This window comes from Trichomycterus rosablanca, chromosome 7 (genome assembly GCF_030014385.1).
Source record: "Trichomycterus rosablanca isolate fTriRos1 chromosome 7, fTriRos1.hap1, whole genome shotgun sequence".
NCBI lineage: Eukaryota > Metazoa > Chordata > Actinopteri > Siluriformes > Trichomycteridae > Trichomycterus > Trichomycterus rosablanca.
Window position 1 is genome coordinate 9,647,215 of NC_085994.1, and position 15,541 is coordinate 9,662,755.

The 15,541-nt window shown below is 39.5% G+C and overlaps 1 protein-coding gene across 1 annotated transcript in view; it reads left to right on the forward strand.

Annotated features, from left to right (window-relative positions):
• The first annotated feature begins 2,137 nt into the window (after window positions 1-2,137).
• dnmt3ba (DNA (cytosine-5-)-methyltransferase 3 beta, duplicate a) overlaps window positions 2,138-15,541 on the forward strand; it is a 34,198-nt gene continuing 20,794 nt past the window's right edge. Inside the window, exons 1-8 of the mRNA XM_062998334.1 lie at window positions 2,138-2,156; window positions 6,504-6,638; window positions 6,762-6,907; window positions 7,404-7,611; window positions 8,961-10,678; window positions 12,053-12,215; window positions 12,874-12,882; window positions 14,107-14,166. Of these exons, the coding sequence (XP_062854404.1) occupies window positions 6,515-6,638; window positions 6,762-6,907; window positions 7,404-7,611; window positions 8,961-10,678; window positions 12,053-12,215; window positions 12,874-12,882; window positions 14,107-14,166 (2,428 nt within the window). The 5' untranslated portion in view covers window positions 2,138-2,156; window positions 6,504-6,514. The remainder of the gene's footprint in view (window positions 2,157-6,503; window positions 6,639-6,761; window positions 6,908-7,403; window positions 7,612-8,960; window positions 10,679-12,052; window positions 12,216-12,873; window positions 12,883-14,106; window positions 14,167-15,541) is intronic.

Consider the following 15,541-nt stretch of genomic DNA (forward strand, 5'->3'; position numbering starts at 1 on the left):
TAACTGAAGTTTAATAGCACTCTTTCTTTTCCCTCTACTGCTATTTTTTCTCTTTACTTTTTTTGAAACATTCATTTTCAAGCCAGGGCCTTGGGTGGTGCAGTGGTCTATTATGCTAGCCCACTCTGTGTCTGTAGGGAAGAGAAAGTGACTGAATACCAAAGTAATTACACATAAAAATATGTATGGACAATATGTAAATATGTTTGTACATGTATACCAAATATATATATATATGATGTTTAATAATCGTGCATTTAATCTAACCTACATGCATGTATAAAGAACATGTTATTTTCTACAATGTAGTAGAGCACAGTACAGTATCTTTTCAAATCATAGGCCTAATCACACATGGTCCAAGCTGTCTGCAAAATGCTTAATAATGATTGGGATTTCATGCCTGCATTTTCTCAATGGTTTAACTAATCCACTAGTAGACTAGTAGACTAGGTGGCTCAGTGGGTAGCACTGTCGTCTCACAGCAAAAAGGTCCTGGGTTTGATTTTCAGTTGGAGTGGTCTAGGTCCTATCTGTGTGGAGTTTGCATGTTCTCCCCGTGTCTGTGTGGGTTTCCTCTGGGAGCTCCGCTTTCCTCCCACAATCCAAAGACATGCAGGTGAGGTGAATAAGAGACACAAAATTGTCCATGGTTGTGTTTGACATTAAAAACTTGGTAAAAACACACACTAGCACACCAGAGCAGGGATCTGGTGTGCTGCTGGCTGAGCTGAGCAGCCGCTTGAACAACGATTGGCCTGTTGTTCATATAGGGGTGGGGCATTAAGCATTAAGGGACTCTCTCATGACTGATGCAACTACGACCTCTGCTGGCTGGTTGATGGCGCCTGCACAGGGCCGGGGAAGGAGTGCGTTGATCAGGGTGTGTCTCTCTGTACACAGAGCCGATCTCGTCTAGTGTAGGTGACAAAATGCATACGGCTGCTGCCCACGTGTCGGAGGGGGCGTGGGTTAGCTTCGTTCTCCTCAATCAGAGCCGGGGCCGGCATTAGCGGAGAGGAAGCATGACGCAATCGGGCAATTGGACGCGCTAAAAAGTTGGGAGAAAAGGGGGAGAAAATGTATAAACAAACAAAAAAAAACCTGAACTGATGAATCGTATGTAACCAGTAACCTGTCTTATCATGAATGTAACCAAAGTGTGTAAAACATGTTAAATGTTAAAAACCTAATAAATAAATATTCAGTATGTGTTTTAGGGCAGTTGTAACCTAGTGGTTAAGGTACTGGACCAGTAATCAGAAGGTTGCCAGGTCAGGCCCCACCACTCCCAGGTTGCATTGCCCCCCCCCCAGATTTTCTCACTGCCCTCCCAAGCGCAACGCAAGCAAAAGCTATTTTTTTTAAAATTATCTCTGAACCTGTAACAGGGCGAGCGGCTTCTGCCGCTACCGTGGGAATTAGAAAGTGTTTGGTTATTATTTTAGGTAGTGTTCACTTTCAGTCTTAGTAACGCCGTGTGTGCGCAGGTTATATCAGCTTTACAACTTGTTTAATACACCGCTGTTTGAGTAGCGCAGTGGGCAGAGCGCATCGCGCATATTTTTCCACCCTAGGTTCGAATCTGGCTTAGGGCGAAACTAAAGTAACACATGCGGGGCCGGCGCTATGGGGCGCTGTGGTGGACATTGCCCCCCCAGATTTTCTCACTGCCCCCCCAATCAATGCAGTGCAGAACCAGGGCTGTTGCCACTGTTGAGCCCTTGAGCAAGGCCCTTAACCCTCAATTGCTTACACTATATACTGTCACAGTCAGTACTGTAAGTCGCTTTGGATAAAACTGTCTGCTAAATGCCTAAAATGTAAATCATTAGAAAAGGGCATCAGTCTGAGAGAGTCACTCCTTTATTCATCTATTTAATTAAGAGGGGGTACATGAAGACAGTTTAAATATGGGGGGTGGGGGGGGGGGGTGTCCTAACCCCCTCCCTGTCTCAATACACACGTTTACTAGCAATCAATGTCACGTGACAGCCTGGTCACTGGTAGTGCAGAATAGTCCCGCCTTTGTGAGTTCTCGACCAATCACATTTAGCGATGGTATAAATTGTAAAACGTCATGAGAGGGGGTTGCATGGGAGATTATTTTGTGGAATAGGGGGGCTGGTGGACTTCAGCAGCAGGAGCAAGCAGAGGTAAGTCCCATTCAGATTTCATACACAGCATGGCTTGATTTCCTAAACGCATTACTTGTGCTGCAGTAGTAAAACAAAAAGAATTTGCAGTGAGCTGTATTACAGTCGGTTTGCAGAAATGTGAGTATGTAAGGTCAGTCTGGGCATTTCCAACCATCAGGAGACAAAGACAGTTCTGACACAAAGACAGTCCAGCGGATCTGACACAATCATCTCAGTAAATAATGTGCAATACTTATTTGATTGTTTTTCGTATTCTTCCCTTGTGCTTTTGATGAAACGTTGCAGTAAAGGAACTTGGTTTACCAGCAATACGAAACTAACTATGTTAGTTGTTGCCATGTCAAGCTTAATTCAATTGTTTTTAAAGAGAAAAAACAGCATGGCGTGTTATGAAATATTGTTAGTAATACTACTCAGTTAAAAGTGGTGTAAAGTCATTAAGCTGACGTTGTTCTGTATTATATTGGAGCATTTAAGGAAAGCCGGTTGTCGTGTTCACCGGCTTGTCCTGACTCGGTGTTTTGTTTGTGCTATGTTCACTTATCCGCAGGGTGCGTTCATTCAAATTCCCTACTTTTCGCTTCTAAAACTAAATTAAAATGTAAATAAGAGAGAAAGTCCTGCAGCACAGATGTAAATCTTTACTGCAACTTCCTACCAAAACGTGGACAGTTCGCGGTAAAAAGTGTCCCGCGAGTTTTTTTTCTTTGCATTGAAAGGGGAGGAGAAAGTGCTTCACCGATTCTTAATGTTTGGAAGCCGCAGGCGAACTGAAACTCGGTGTTTATACGTTTTATAACCACAAAAAAACTATCAACACATGATAAACAGTGTAGAGAACTATTTTGTACATGGTTCTCAGAATTTTTACCATAATGTTACCATAATACAACCCCAAATCAGAAAAAGTTGGGACAGTATGGAAAATGCAAATAAAATAAAAATGCAGCGTTCCTTACATTTACTTTGACTTTGATTTGATTGCAGACAGTTTGAACCCAAGATGTTTCATGTTTTGTCTGCTCAACTTCATTTTATTTGTTAATATACCTCCATTCCTGCATTTCAGGCCTGCAACACATTCCAAAAAAAGTTGGGACGGGGGCAATTTAGGGCTAGTAATGAGGTGAATAAACTAAATAATGATGTGATTCCAAACGGGTGATGTCAACAGGTGATTGTAATCATGGTTTGGTACAAAAGCAGCATCCAGGAAAGGCTGAGTGTTTGATTAGCAAAGATAATCAGAGGATCTCCAGTTTGTCAACAGATGCATGAAAAAATGATTGAAATGTTTAAAAACAATGAACCTCAAATAAAGATCGGAAGAGATTTGCACATTTCTCCCTCTACAGTGCATAATATCATTAAATGATTAAGCTTAAGCTGAACGCCCGTGATCTTCAATCCCTCAGACGGCACTGCATCAAGAACCGCCACTCAACAATAGCTGATATAACCACATGGGCACTTTGGCAAACCTTTGTCAAGCACTACAATACAGAGTTACATGCACAAATGCCACTTAAAACTTTACTGTGCAACAAAAAAGCCTTATGTTAATCATGTCCAGATGCGGCGTTAATTTCTCTGGGCTCTGAGGCATCTAGGATGGACCATCACACAGTGGAAACGTCTATTGTGGTCAGATGAATCAGCATTCCAGGTCTTTTGTGGAAATAATGGACGCTGTGTGCTCCAGACCAAAGATGAAAAGGACCACCCAGACTGTTATCAGTAACAAGTCTAAAAGGCAGGGTCTGTCATGGTATGGGGCAGTATCAGTGCCCTTGGCAAAGGTCATTTACACCTCTGTGATGGCAGCATAAATGCAGAAAAGTACATTGAGATCTTAGAGCAACATATGCTGCCTTCAAGATGTCATCTTTTCCAGGGACGTCTATGCATTTTTCAACAAGACAATGTAAAACCACATGCTGCACTCATTACAAAGGCATGGCTGTGAAAGAAGAGGCTACGTGTACTGGACTGGCCTGCCTGCAGTCCTGACCTGTCCCCAGTAGGGAATGTGTGGAGAATTTTGAAACGAAAAATGCGACAACGACAACCCCGTACTGTTGTACATCTTAAGACGTGTTTGCAGGAAGAATGAGACAAAATAAAATCTGAAACACTAAATCACTTGGTATCCTCACTGCCAAAATGTCTTTTAAGTATGGTGAAAAGGAATGGCAACATTACAAAGTGGTAAATGCTTTACTGTCCCAACTTTTTTTGGAATGTGTTGCAGACCTGAAAAGCAGGAATGGAGGTTTATTAATAAATGAAATGAAGTTGAGCAGATAAAACATGAAATATCTCTGGTTCATCCTGTCTGCAATCAAATAAAAGTCAAAGTAAATGTAAGAAACTCTGTGTTTTTTTTTTTTATATTTGCATTTTCCATGCTGTCCCAACTTTTTCTGATTTGGGGTTGTATAATGAAAGCTAGTTTGACCAACACCCATTAAATAGCGATAGAGATGTCTCAGTTCTTTACAAAGAATTCTCTGTTCAGAAATCTTTATAAGTTAAGAACAAATCATGGAGCCATTCCAAAAAAAGGTAAAAAGACCATCTGTACAATTTAATGTCCACAAGTACACAGATTTGGCAGACCTAAAAGAGAAAATGTACATGGATGGCCAGACGTAATCTAAAAAACACAAAAAAAGCTCTGACACACCTGACATGAATTAGAAGCTGCAGCTGCTGGAGCACATGTGTTACTGTCCACAATTAAGCAAACTTTGTATTGCCATGGGCTGTGCAAGAAAGTAGTCCCTGGTCCACAATTAGCAGTTTAATGTATGACTGAGGACAGTTCTATGGTCAAATGAAACAATAATTTATTAAGCCACAATGACCAGAAGTGTTAAGGGAAAAAGGAGAGGCATTTAATCCAGAAATATATATCCAAAAATCCAGAGTCCTGCACCTAGGTGGTGCAGCGGGATATTCCACTAGCACATCAGCACGGAGATTCTAAACACCCCGGTTCGAATCTGGGTTCTGCTACTGGTCGGCTGTTGGCAGTGCCTACAGCATACACAAATTGACCACTGTGTCTGCTGGGTGGCAAGGACCCTGGATAGTGGATAGAGGCGCCTGTGCGTAAAGACTGGGTCCGCTAGGACTGTGCACATGTCGGAGGGCATGTGAGCAGCAATATACCCTCCTCGAAAATGGGAGAAAAAGGGAGAAAATGCATAAAAAATAGGAAAAAAAAGTCAAGAGTTGTGTTAGAAGCATGTGGAAGGTTGTCGAAAGTGGATAATCAAGTTGATTAGAGTTAAGGGAGCTATAAGCGAATTCAGTATTAGGTGTGCTGTATGTATTTTGATGCATACCATACACGCCCTTTACAAATGTAATAGGGAAACATTTGGCTTCAGCTACATATGAAGTAGTTTCACTTTGTAGGTTTAAACTTACTGACTGTAAAGGTTGCTGTGTTCCATACACTTTTGTACAGTGTTACCGCAGAGCAGCAGAACAAATAGTGTGAAACACTAGAAGAGTAGTTACTTTAGTCAACAATATATCCAAATCTCCACTATTTGATTTAATAGCTGAAACACTTACTAGCAAGATATTTACATTAATCAAACAATTTTGTCTAAGTGACTTACAACTGAATACAATGCGTTTAACAGTGATATCTGGTGGTGAGTGGGCTAGAACCGACAACCTTCTGATTACTAGTCCAGTACCTTAACCACTGAGCTACCACTACTTGTCCTTAAGGATGTAATTAATACAAAATTCCTAATGAAAATCAAGTAAACGACTCTTAGACTATCGACTACGAAGGCAATAATACTTGCCTTCTATAATATAATATAATACTATAATATACGAATAAAATACTCCTGATAATGAACCAACAACTCCATAATAAATTGTATGTTTCCACTTGCACTGCTTTGTCTATAGTCAAACAAAGAGCTCTGTCTCACCCGCATTTAAATGATGGCTGTAATGAAGTTGAAATACTGGCAAAACCTGATGAAAGCGAAACCCGATAAAATGCAAATATATGTGTGGTGCGTGTATGGCAGAGAAGACTTTTACTTTATTCTTGAGAGCAGTGAATGCTCCTGAATGTGGTCTGCAGAGAGTAGCTGTACCTAATAAACTGACTCTGTGTGAACAAGTAATTGCTTCTGTTCACATTGTCTGTTTTTACACCTTTTTCCACATTTATTGATTTTGGGTGGTGGAACGGTGGCTTGGTGGGTAGCACATGTTACTATGTAAAAATTTTATTATTACATTTAAATACTGTCATACAACCTGACTGCATTAATTAATTATAACCTGACTGCATTAATTTTCTTACAGGAAGCCAGAAAATGGCAACAAATGTTAGTCCGGACCTAGATAACAATGATGAAAAGTGTAACCGTTATAACCTGCTGGCCTGGCTTAACAGATCACTACAAACCAAGTTCACTCATATGGAACAGATATGTTCAGGTACTTTTCTGTGTTGCAGTAAAGTTACATCATGTTACATTTCACATACATCCTTTCTAATTCAGTAGGACTTATTAATACAGCATTTGACCAGCAACCTCATACTGTTGTGTGTTTCCTCAGGGGCATGTTTTTGCCAGCTGATGGATTGGCTCTTTCCCGGGTCTGTTGACATGACCAAAGTAAAGTTTCAGTGCCAGGACCAATCAGACTTTTTACACAACTACAGTCTCCTGCAGACCAGCTTCAGGAAAACAGGTGTTACAAAAGTGAGTATTCCTACCTTACCATCACAGTTTACAAAATACTTGAAATATATTCATTTATCATACCAGGACTAAACCACATCATATGTGGTTAAATCTACAGCTGAAGTGAAAAGAACATACAAATCTAAAGGGCATGTACACCATGTCAGTCTTTCAAGACTTTTGTAATTCTTGGAATCCTATTGAAATATTGAAATGCCTTTGGCACAGGCTAGCCCTATTTTTATGGGCACAAAAGTAATCTGCTGAATTTACCCATAATCAACGATAAATTCGAAGGTTACACTGCAATTTTTAGTAAAATGTGTTTAAGTCAAAGATGTATTTCAATTATTCAATCACAGAAACAACAGTTTAAGTAATTATTAAAATCCAGACAATGCCATGACAGTACATTTCTTACAACTGTATGTAAACTTTTGACTTTGACCATATATTTTTGTGATATTTAAATGCGTAATCTTTAATTTGAAATCTTGACTCTCTTCTTTTTCAGTCTATTCCAGTGGAAGAGCTTGTCACAGGAAAATTCAGGCCAAATTTTGCCTTTCTAAAATGGTTTAAGAAGTTTTTCCAAGCCAATCTGAATGAACAGGTTTACGATCCAGTGAAGGCACGCTTTGGACAAGAGATTGAACATTCAACACCCCACCTAAAGATATCAAAACAGATATCAAAAACACTGAGAGGCGGCAACAGTTCTGGTAAGACTATTACAGCCAGTGTAAAAACTATGTAATTACTCTATAAGGACAATGACCAATTATGTTTCCACTTTGCATCTTTTACACATGTGTTTGTGGCATGGTGGCTCGGTGGGTAGCACTGTCGCCTCACAGCAGGAAGGTCCTGGGTTCGATCCCCAGGTGGGGTGGTCCGGGTCCTTTCTGTGTGGAGTTTGCATGTTCTTCCTGTGTCTGCATGGGTTTCCTCTGGGAGCTCTGGTTTCCTTCTACAGTCCAAATACATGTAAGTGAGGTGAATTGGAGATACAAAATTGTCCATGATATGTATTTGATATAACCTTGTGAACTGGAGAATCTTGTGTAATGAGTAACTACCGTTCCTGTCATGAATGTAACCAAAGTGTAAAACATGACGTTAAAAATCCCAATTAACAAACACGTGTTTACATATTGGTATTGTTGAATATGCCTAGTCAAACAAACATGAGCTTTGACATGCACACTTATCATTATGTATTCTCACATGTATTCTCAGAAATATACATATATTAAAAAGTGCAAAACTTACTTTGACCCTAACTTTCCCCAAAAGGCAAAGTGTGTAAGGGTATTAATAAATGTAATTTTTATTTGTTTAAATTGTTTTACATAATTCAAAAACACTCTAAAGTAACTTCATTCTCAATACTACATTTTGGATGTGGGCTAGATTAGACTCACACTGGTGTAGAGTACACTGCTCAGTCAGCAATTCAATTTTCCCAGTGGTCTATCAGTCATTCCAGCATGTTTGCAATGATCGGCAACCAGTCATGTAGAGTTCACTGACTAATAAGTATTTACAAGAACAGCAGTTAGAAACTGGCTGTTACATATACATAGGTTTCTGATATAATGTAAGGCATAGTTTGGATTTGTAAGTAGACTCATGTAGTGTGCTTTAGGTCTAATAATGATAAATTAATAATAATTAAAATAATAAAGGGCAGATGAGATGCCTTTATTTGTGGTATATATACACATATTCTAGCTTGTTTGAAACCGAGGGGTGAAAGTGCAGGGTCAGCCATGGTATGGCGCCCCTGAAGCCGAGAGGGTATAGGGCATTGCACAAGGGCTCAACAGTGGCTGTGAGGCAGAGCCAGGATTCAAACCCACACCTTTCTGATGACCCGATTCTCTATTCACTAGGCTACCACTGTTTGTAAATTTCTTCCTAGTACATTACTAGAAAATGAAGTGCATTAAAAGAGTTTTAAATGAAAATGCTGTACAAAACTCTCTTGTCTCATTATGATATTACGATCATGTCATTGTAGAATTATGCAAATGAAAAGGTATGTGATTTTTTTCTTGCTTTGTTTCAGGAAAAATGAAGGAGGATTCTGACACAGATGGCGAAAAAAAGTCCTTTACCTATGACCCCCATTGGGAAGAAGCTCTAAAATGGGTGAAGCCCAGCAGTCTGGGAAATCTCTATGCATACTGCACAATCTGTGACATCAATATTAATGTGCTGAACTCAGGACTGCTTGATTTGAAAAGCCACCAGCAACGTAAAAAGCACAAGGCATTGGCGAAGGGAAACCAGATGGATGACTCCTTCATGTGTAGTGAACTAATGCTGCACTTTATTCAAACCCATTGTCTTCCTGCAGAGACGAATAAGATCTCCCAGCGAATTGCCAGGCATGTTCTTGGATTACAGTACCCAAAAGACATTTCCTCTGCTGCTCAAAAGGTCCTGTACTGTCTCTACTTTTATGGGAATGTGGTACTAGATAAAGAGAATGAGAATGGGAACCCTGCCTGTGTGGTACTTTTAGGGTTTTTTGACGAGAAGCCTGCAAAGCATTGCATACGAATTGTTGATGTTTTTAATCGTTTAGACTCAGTAGACGCTGTTGTTGAATCTTTAGTGGATGTTTTCAAAAAGTTTGAGCTACCTGTGAGCAACATGGTAGCTTTCTATGTCGACGATCATGACGACATGTCTGCAAAGGTTGCCCTAAAGCTGAAGGAACTCAACCCAAAATCTGTGGCTCTTGGTGGACTTTATAGCTTGGCGGACACAGCTTGCTTTTCTGCTCTTGGAAAAAACGTTCAACAGCTTGTTATGAACATTTATCAACATTATTGTGCTTGCTCCACTAAAAATGACAGTCTTAAAGGTCTGTTTACAGATGTTTGTGGCCTTGACAGCTCTGTCCACTCTCTCTCAGGGGACTGTAAAACGTTTTATCTTCTGATTCACAGGATGCTTGAATTATGGACAAACTTGACCTCATACTTTACATCCTGCAGTGAGAATGATGACCAGGCTAAACTCATCAGCTCTCACTTAAGAAATCCCAAAATCAAGCTTGCTTTTATGTTCCTAGACCACAGCCTTGGACCATTGAAAACATTTAACGATCGCTTGCAAAGCCGTGAAGGTTCTGCTCGTGCAGATCTTGTTCAGATCCTTCGAGAAGCCAGTGGTCTACTACGCTCCTACGCTTCTACTTTTCTCCTTCCTCACGGTGTAGTACAATTCCTGAAGAAACGTGACCCAGCCATTCTTGAGAACTCTCAGTTACATCTCCCAAGCACTGAGCTGAACTTCGGTGGCGCAGCAGTGGATGATTTTCTGGCTGAAAATGAAGCCGAGCTGGCTGACTCACTGAAGGCTTTTCAGGACGACTGTACGTCATTCTATAAGACACTTACAGCCTGCATTTCGGAACGACTTCCCTTAAGTGATGGCATCCTGAGAAGTATGTCGCAGCTTTTGAGCCCAGACGGAAGGCTTAAGGTAAAAGGCAAGGCTGTAGAGGATCTTGGTGAACTGTTTGGCCTCTTTACGACCCCAGAGGCATCAGCTCAGCTCACAGATGACTTTCTGGAGTACCAGCTTGTTGAGGAAGGAAATGATGAGGAGAAATTGGAGAATAGAAAAACTGATGGTCAGTCTGGGACTACACTGGAGCTTTATTGGAGCTCTGTGCTCAAAACCACTGGTCAAGCATCTGTCTTCAGGAAACTTATGCTCAGCCTTTTGGCTTTGCCCTGTCCACCTCTGGATGCCGAGAAAGTGTTTAATCAGGTAAGCAGGAGGGTAAAATTAAAGGTTAAAATTGATCATTTAGGTCTTGCTATGCAAAGAGAAGACACGCTGGGAACAGTGCCCTAATGAGTTTGTTGAAATATGATATGATTAAAAAGTTAAAAAGGTTGTTGCAAACATTTTGCAAAAGAATATTTAGCCCCCCCTTTCACTAAAAAACACTGTAAATACAGAATAAACTGGTAAAAGCAAACAGCTTTTTTACTAGGGGTTTTACTTGGGGTGATTAACCAGTTGATTGATAACCAACAAATTAGAAAATAATGTAAAATTAATTTCTACCTGCATTTCTGATTGCTGAGGCAAAGATACAGAGAGCAGGAGCCTTAAGACTTGCTCCTATCCATTATGGCATGACAAGTGAACACCATACTGTAATACACATCCCTTGATGGTCGATATGGCAGACAGCCTTAATACAATAAACCTGTTGGGCAACCCATTCCAAAACCACAGCCAAATGCCAGCCTCCACTTATCTAAGAAGGGTTTCCACAAGATTTGTACCAAATTGTACAATACTGCAGTTGTGAGGAAAGGCACTGGGTTACAATCAAAGTCAGTTGTCTTCTATGAGATTGAAGTCAGAGCTCTTTACATGCACTTGAAGTTGAACTAATTAATGCGGAGGGGCATCTGCATACATTTGTTCATATATAATGCTAAGATAATAATAATGCAGTGTTTATCAAACATTTCAATTCTAAAAAGAAAAACTATCATCCTACCAAGAATTTTTGTTGAACTGCTACTAATAATAAAATGCTACTTAGGGCTAGATGTAGCAAGTATTTCACAAGCAGTGAAACTGTTTTGAGTCCTTATCGAGTCAGCCTGCATGCCTACACATTTGAATCTGTACATAAAGATATTTGTTTACAAATGTCCCATTAAGAATTGTGAATCATTTTATAAAAAGTACTAATTTTGTCAGAAAAAGCTTTAATATATATTTTTCTTCTTTGTTTTAAGATACGCATCTTGAGAAACCCTGGTAACTGTTTATGACTACTGGCTAGTGAGGATTGGTTACTGTATAAAAGAAATTGGCAAAAATGTACATCTTTACTATTTATGTCTACTTTTTACATTAATAAAAGGTGTAATACTTGTGTAAAGGTGTAAAAAATATATTAAAGTATTTCAAACTACAAAGATCAAAACAAATAGACAAATATTAAAATAATAATAACAAGAAAATAATTTCTTTTATTAATAGGCTTTCTGTCATCTGACCATTTTTCTGTGTAAAATAGATAATGCTCTTTATTAACGTTATTTAGTTTAAAAGCTCATATGTATTTTTTAAGTTTTATTAATACAGTGCTTTTAATTTGTCTCTTTATTAACTCAGGCAGTACAGAATGGAGACATTAGTCAGCTGGATACGAGTTTAGATGATAGCGACAGTGATGGTCCCAAAACATTTGAATCCACCAATGATGACTCGTCCTCAGAACTCACCAGTGCTAAGTCAACGCCAGTCAGACCCGAGAGGAAAAAGAAGAAGACACAAAGTAAGTGGTGCATTAGACATTTCAGAGGTACGTTAAAAAAACTCAGTTGAGTTTACTGTATTGAAAGAACACTATATGGAGTGTAACGGGGCAGTGAAGCAGTGCCTGCTATGTTATATAATATTAGGTATAACAACACTTTGGCTAAAATGATCAGAAGAAAATAGCTCAAAACAAAAGAGAACCAAACCATAACCCACAGCCCAAAGGTGAGAGGAAATAAACAAATTGGCAAACACAGTGAGTGAGTGACAGCTCAAGCTTTTGAATAACAGAACAAAGGCAGGGAACTTGGCAAAACCAAAAAGGGAAGACAGAGGACTTCCACTCTATTGCCTGAATGATGGACCGTGTTTAAGTTTCCAGAAAAAAAGATCAAAAGAGTGCTGGCAAAAGAGCTGGCAGGAAAACAGAGCTGGGCAGAAGCAAGTGTCTGGGCATCATAAATAAAAGTAGGTAATATGATAAGCCTGTGGAAAGCTGGTCAACTAAGCTCAAATTAAAAATCCCTGCCAATTAACAGTTGATGAGGTGCGGAGACTGCCGATTAAGGAAACCAGCATTGTCAGTCATCTGTGCTTTCATGCCCTCTGCCAGTCCATTATGGCATGGCAAGTGAACAAGTGTAATCCGCACCCTCTGTTGGTCTATATGGAAGGCGGGTCCGGTACAAAAAGCCTGTTGGGTAACCAAAACCACAGCCATTGATATAAAGTTGCCCTCCCTGTTTGCAGCTGTAACAGTCTCCACTTATTTACATTTACATTTTTGGCATTTAGCAGACGCTTTTATCCAAAGCGACTTACAGTACTGTGACAGTATACAGCCTGAGCAATTGAGGGTTAAGGGTTAAGACCCTGGCAGTTGTGAGGCTTGAACCAGTGAATAGTCTGATTACTAGTCCAATACCTCAACCGCTAGGCTACAGCTGCTTTCGCCCTTATCTGTTGCCCTTATCTATTAAGAGTTTTCAGAAGATTTGTACCTATTTATTTAGTAATGAATTTTTTGAGGACAGGTACAGGCTCACAATCATTTTCTTCTATGGGGTTGAAGTCAGAGCTCTTTACATGCCATAGAAGATGAGTATTATTTAGAATGAGTTACATATATTAACACTAAGATAACACTTAAATGTATGTGGTCCCTCTTTTCATTCTAAAAAGAAAATAAATCCAAACCTACCATGAACTTTCGGTAAACTAATAAACTGCCATTTTTAAACGCAGGGTTAGATGAGATGTAGCAGGTCTTTTTACACCCAGTTTTAGGTGCACTAGGGCCACATTTTGCACAAAAAACATAAGGTGGCCAAATTAACTCAATATATTCAACACATGGTAGCTTTCTTATAAATAAAAAGGCATGTGTATCCATTGACTTATTCCATTTAATCAAAGTAGCAAAGTTAAAGCTTTACTGGCAGCCTTTCACACATCTTTACTAGCTTTAATGAGGACATGAGTCGAAGAGTTTAAGCACTTTTGTTTTTTAAAGCAACTCCTCTATCAACTATCACCTAGCACCTAAAACTTAAGAGTGGCTTTCAGATGGCAGCAAAAACAAGACTTTAGCACTGCTGATGAGCAGCCAATAAGCAGTTGCTCTACATCTTCGACTAATATAATAATTATTTAAACAAAAGCAGAAAGTTGAAAGTTTACAAGATTGGAAGGTGTATTCTTTTTACTCTTCTCAATCAAATGCAATGGGACCTCTCTCTAGTCTCACTGAGGCCCCCTAGTGGGCCGCGGCCCCCTGGTTGAGAACCACTGATATCCTGTATACCCCAGGATATCCTGTATATCCTGGTTCCCGCAGTAGTATGCAAGATAATAAAGAGTGTAGAGTTGAAAGTTTACAACAATTACAACAGTCTGTTGTTTTCCAGAAATGGTTGACGGTTCAGCCTCTGTGAAGCCGTGCACGGTGCGACTGCAGAAGATAACCAGTAAGAGATATTTGAACAGGACATTTCAGCTCAGTTTAAGTTATATGGTAGTTATGGTGGTTATATAAACTGCTTTATAAAGGCAGCTTGATTTTTTTATTTCCTTTTTAAGTTGAAATTACTATTTTTTTAAGTTTACTTATAATAGCAAATTCAGTCTGATCGACTCAAATGAAATGAAATCAGTGGGAGTGTTTAAATAAAGTAATTTTTTAAAGCTCCTCCTTTTACTCATTTAGAACAGCTCATTGTTTTGTCATTGGGTTTCAGTTTTACTTTATGTTTTCCAGAGATGGATTGGAGGAACGATGACTGTGATGTAGAATGGACAAATGAGGTAAATATAGTTTTATTTTTGTTCTAATAATCTGATCATAACATTGCATAGGTCACATCTTTTACAGATGCCTGAACTTAATTGAACTGAACTGAATCCAGTTAAACAAAAACGTTTAACCCATCTTTTTGTTTTTATAATGTTATTTTATTTTTTGTAGCTTTCATTTGTTGCTCAGTGGCTAGCAAATTATTATACAATTGTAACGGGACAAGCGGCTTCTGCCGCTACTGTGGGAAATAGAAAACGCCCAGCGGCACGCCGTAGTTTGAATTAACTACATTTCCCACAGACCACCGCACTCATCAGCGAAGATTTGCAGCACCTGGGTTCGCTGCTATATTAATGCGCGTTCCCAACAGTGCGGTGCTAAGTCTTTGAATTGTCACGGACAGAGCCGGTACGGTATCGGGTTTACCCGAGAGGTATTTTGTTTGTATATCTATAACAGTTAGAAAGAAACAGTGTACTCAGTAAAGGGAAAAGTAGTGAAAGAAAAGAAAGAAAGAAAGAAGTAAAAAGAAAGAAAAGAAAGAGAGAAAGAGTCTAGGGCGAGTTTCAAACGTGAGCAGCGTTGCCGAGGTGATTCGGGGCTGCCACGCCTTTCTCTCGCTTTATTGTTCCGTGCATCAAGCACACATCCGCTATCAGCGTTATCAGGAAAACTCACACGCTGAACCTTTATTTTATTTTATTTTATTTTGAGAGTTTAATCATTATTTTTAGGTAGTGTGTACTTTAGTTTAGGGGTTTAGTTCATAGGTGCGACATAGGAATCACAGGCTGATAAGCTGAACTATCTGCCATTCACTCACGCTGTGCGTATAGCGCAGTGGGCAGACGGAAGCGCGTCTAATCTGCCGTCCCCGGTTCGAATCCCGCGTAGGGCGGAAACTAAAGTATCAAAAGCACTACCACACTAGTTCATACATTTTTCATCCTGCACAGTGGGTCCAACCCGTGTGTTTGTGAATGATAAGTGAAATAATAATATATAATAAAATATTAAAATCACCTCCACTTTATTATTCACCACAC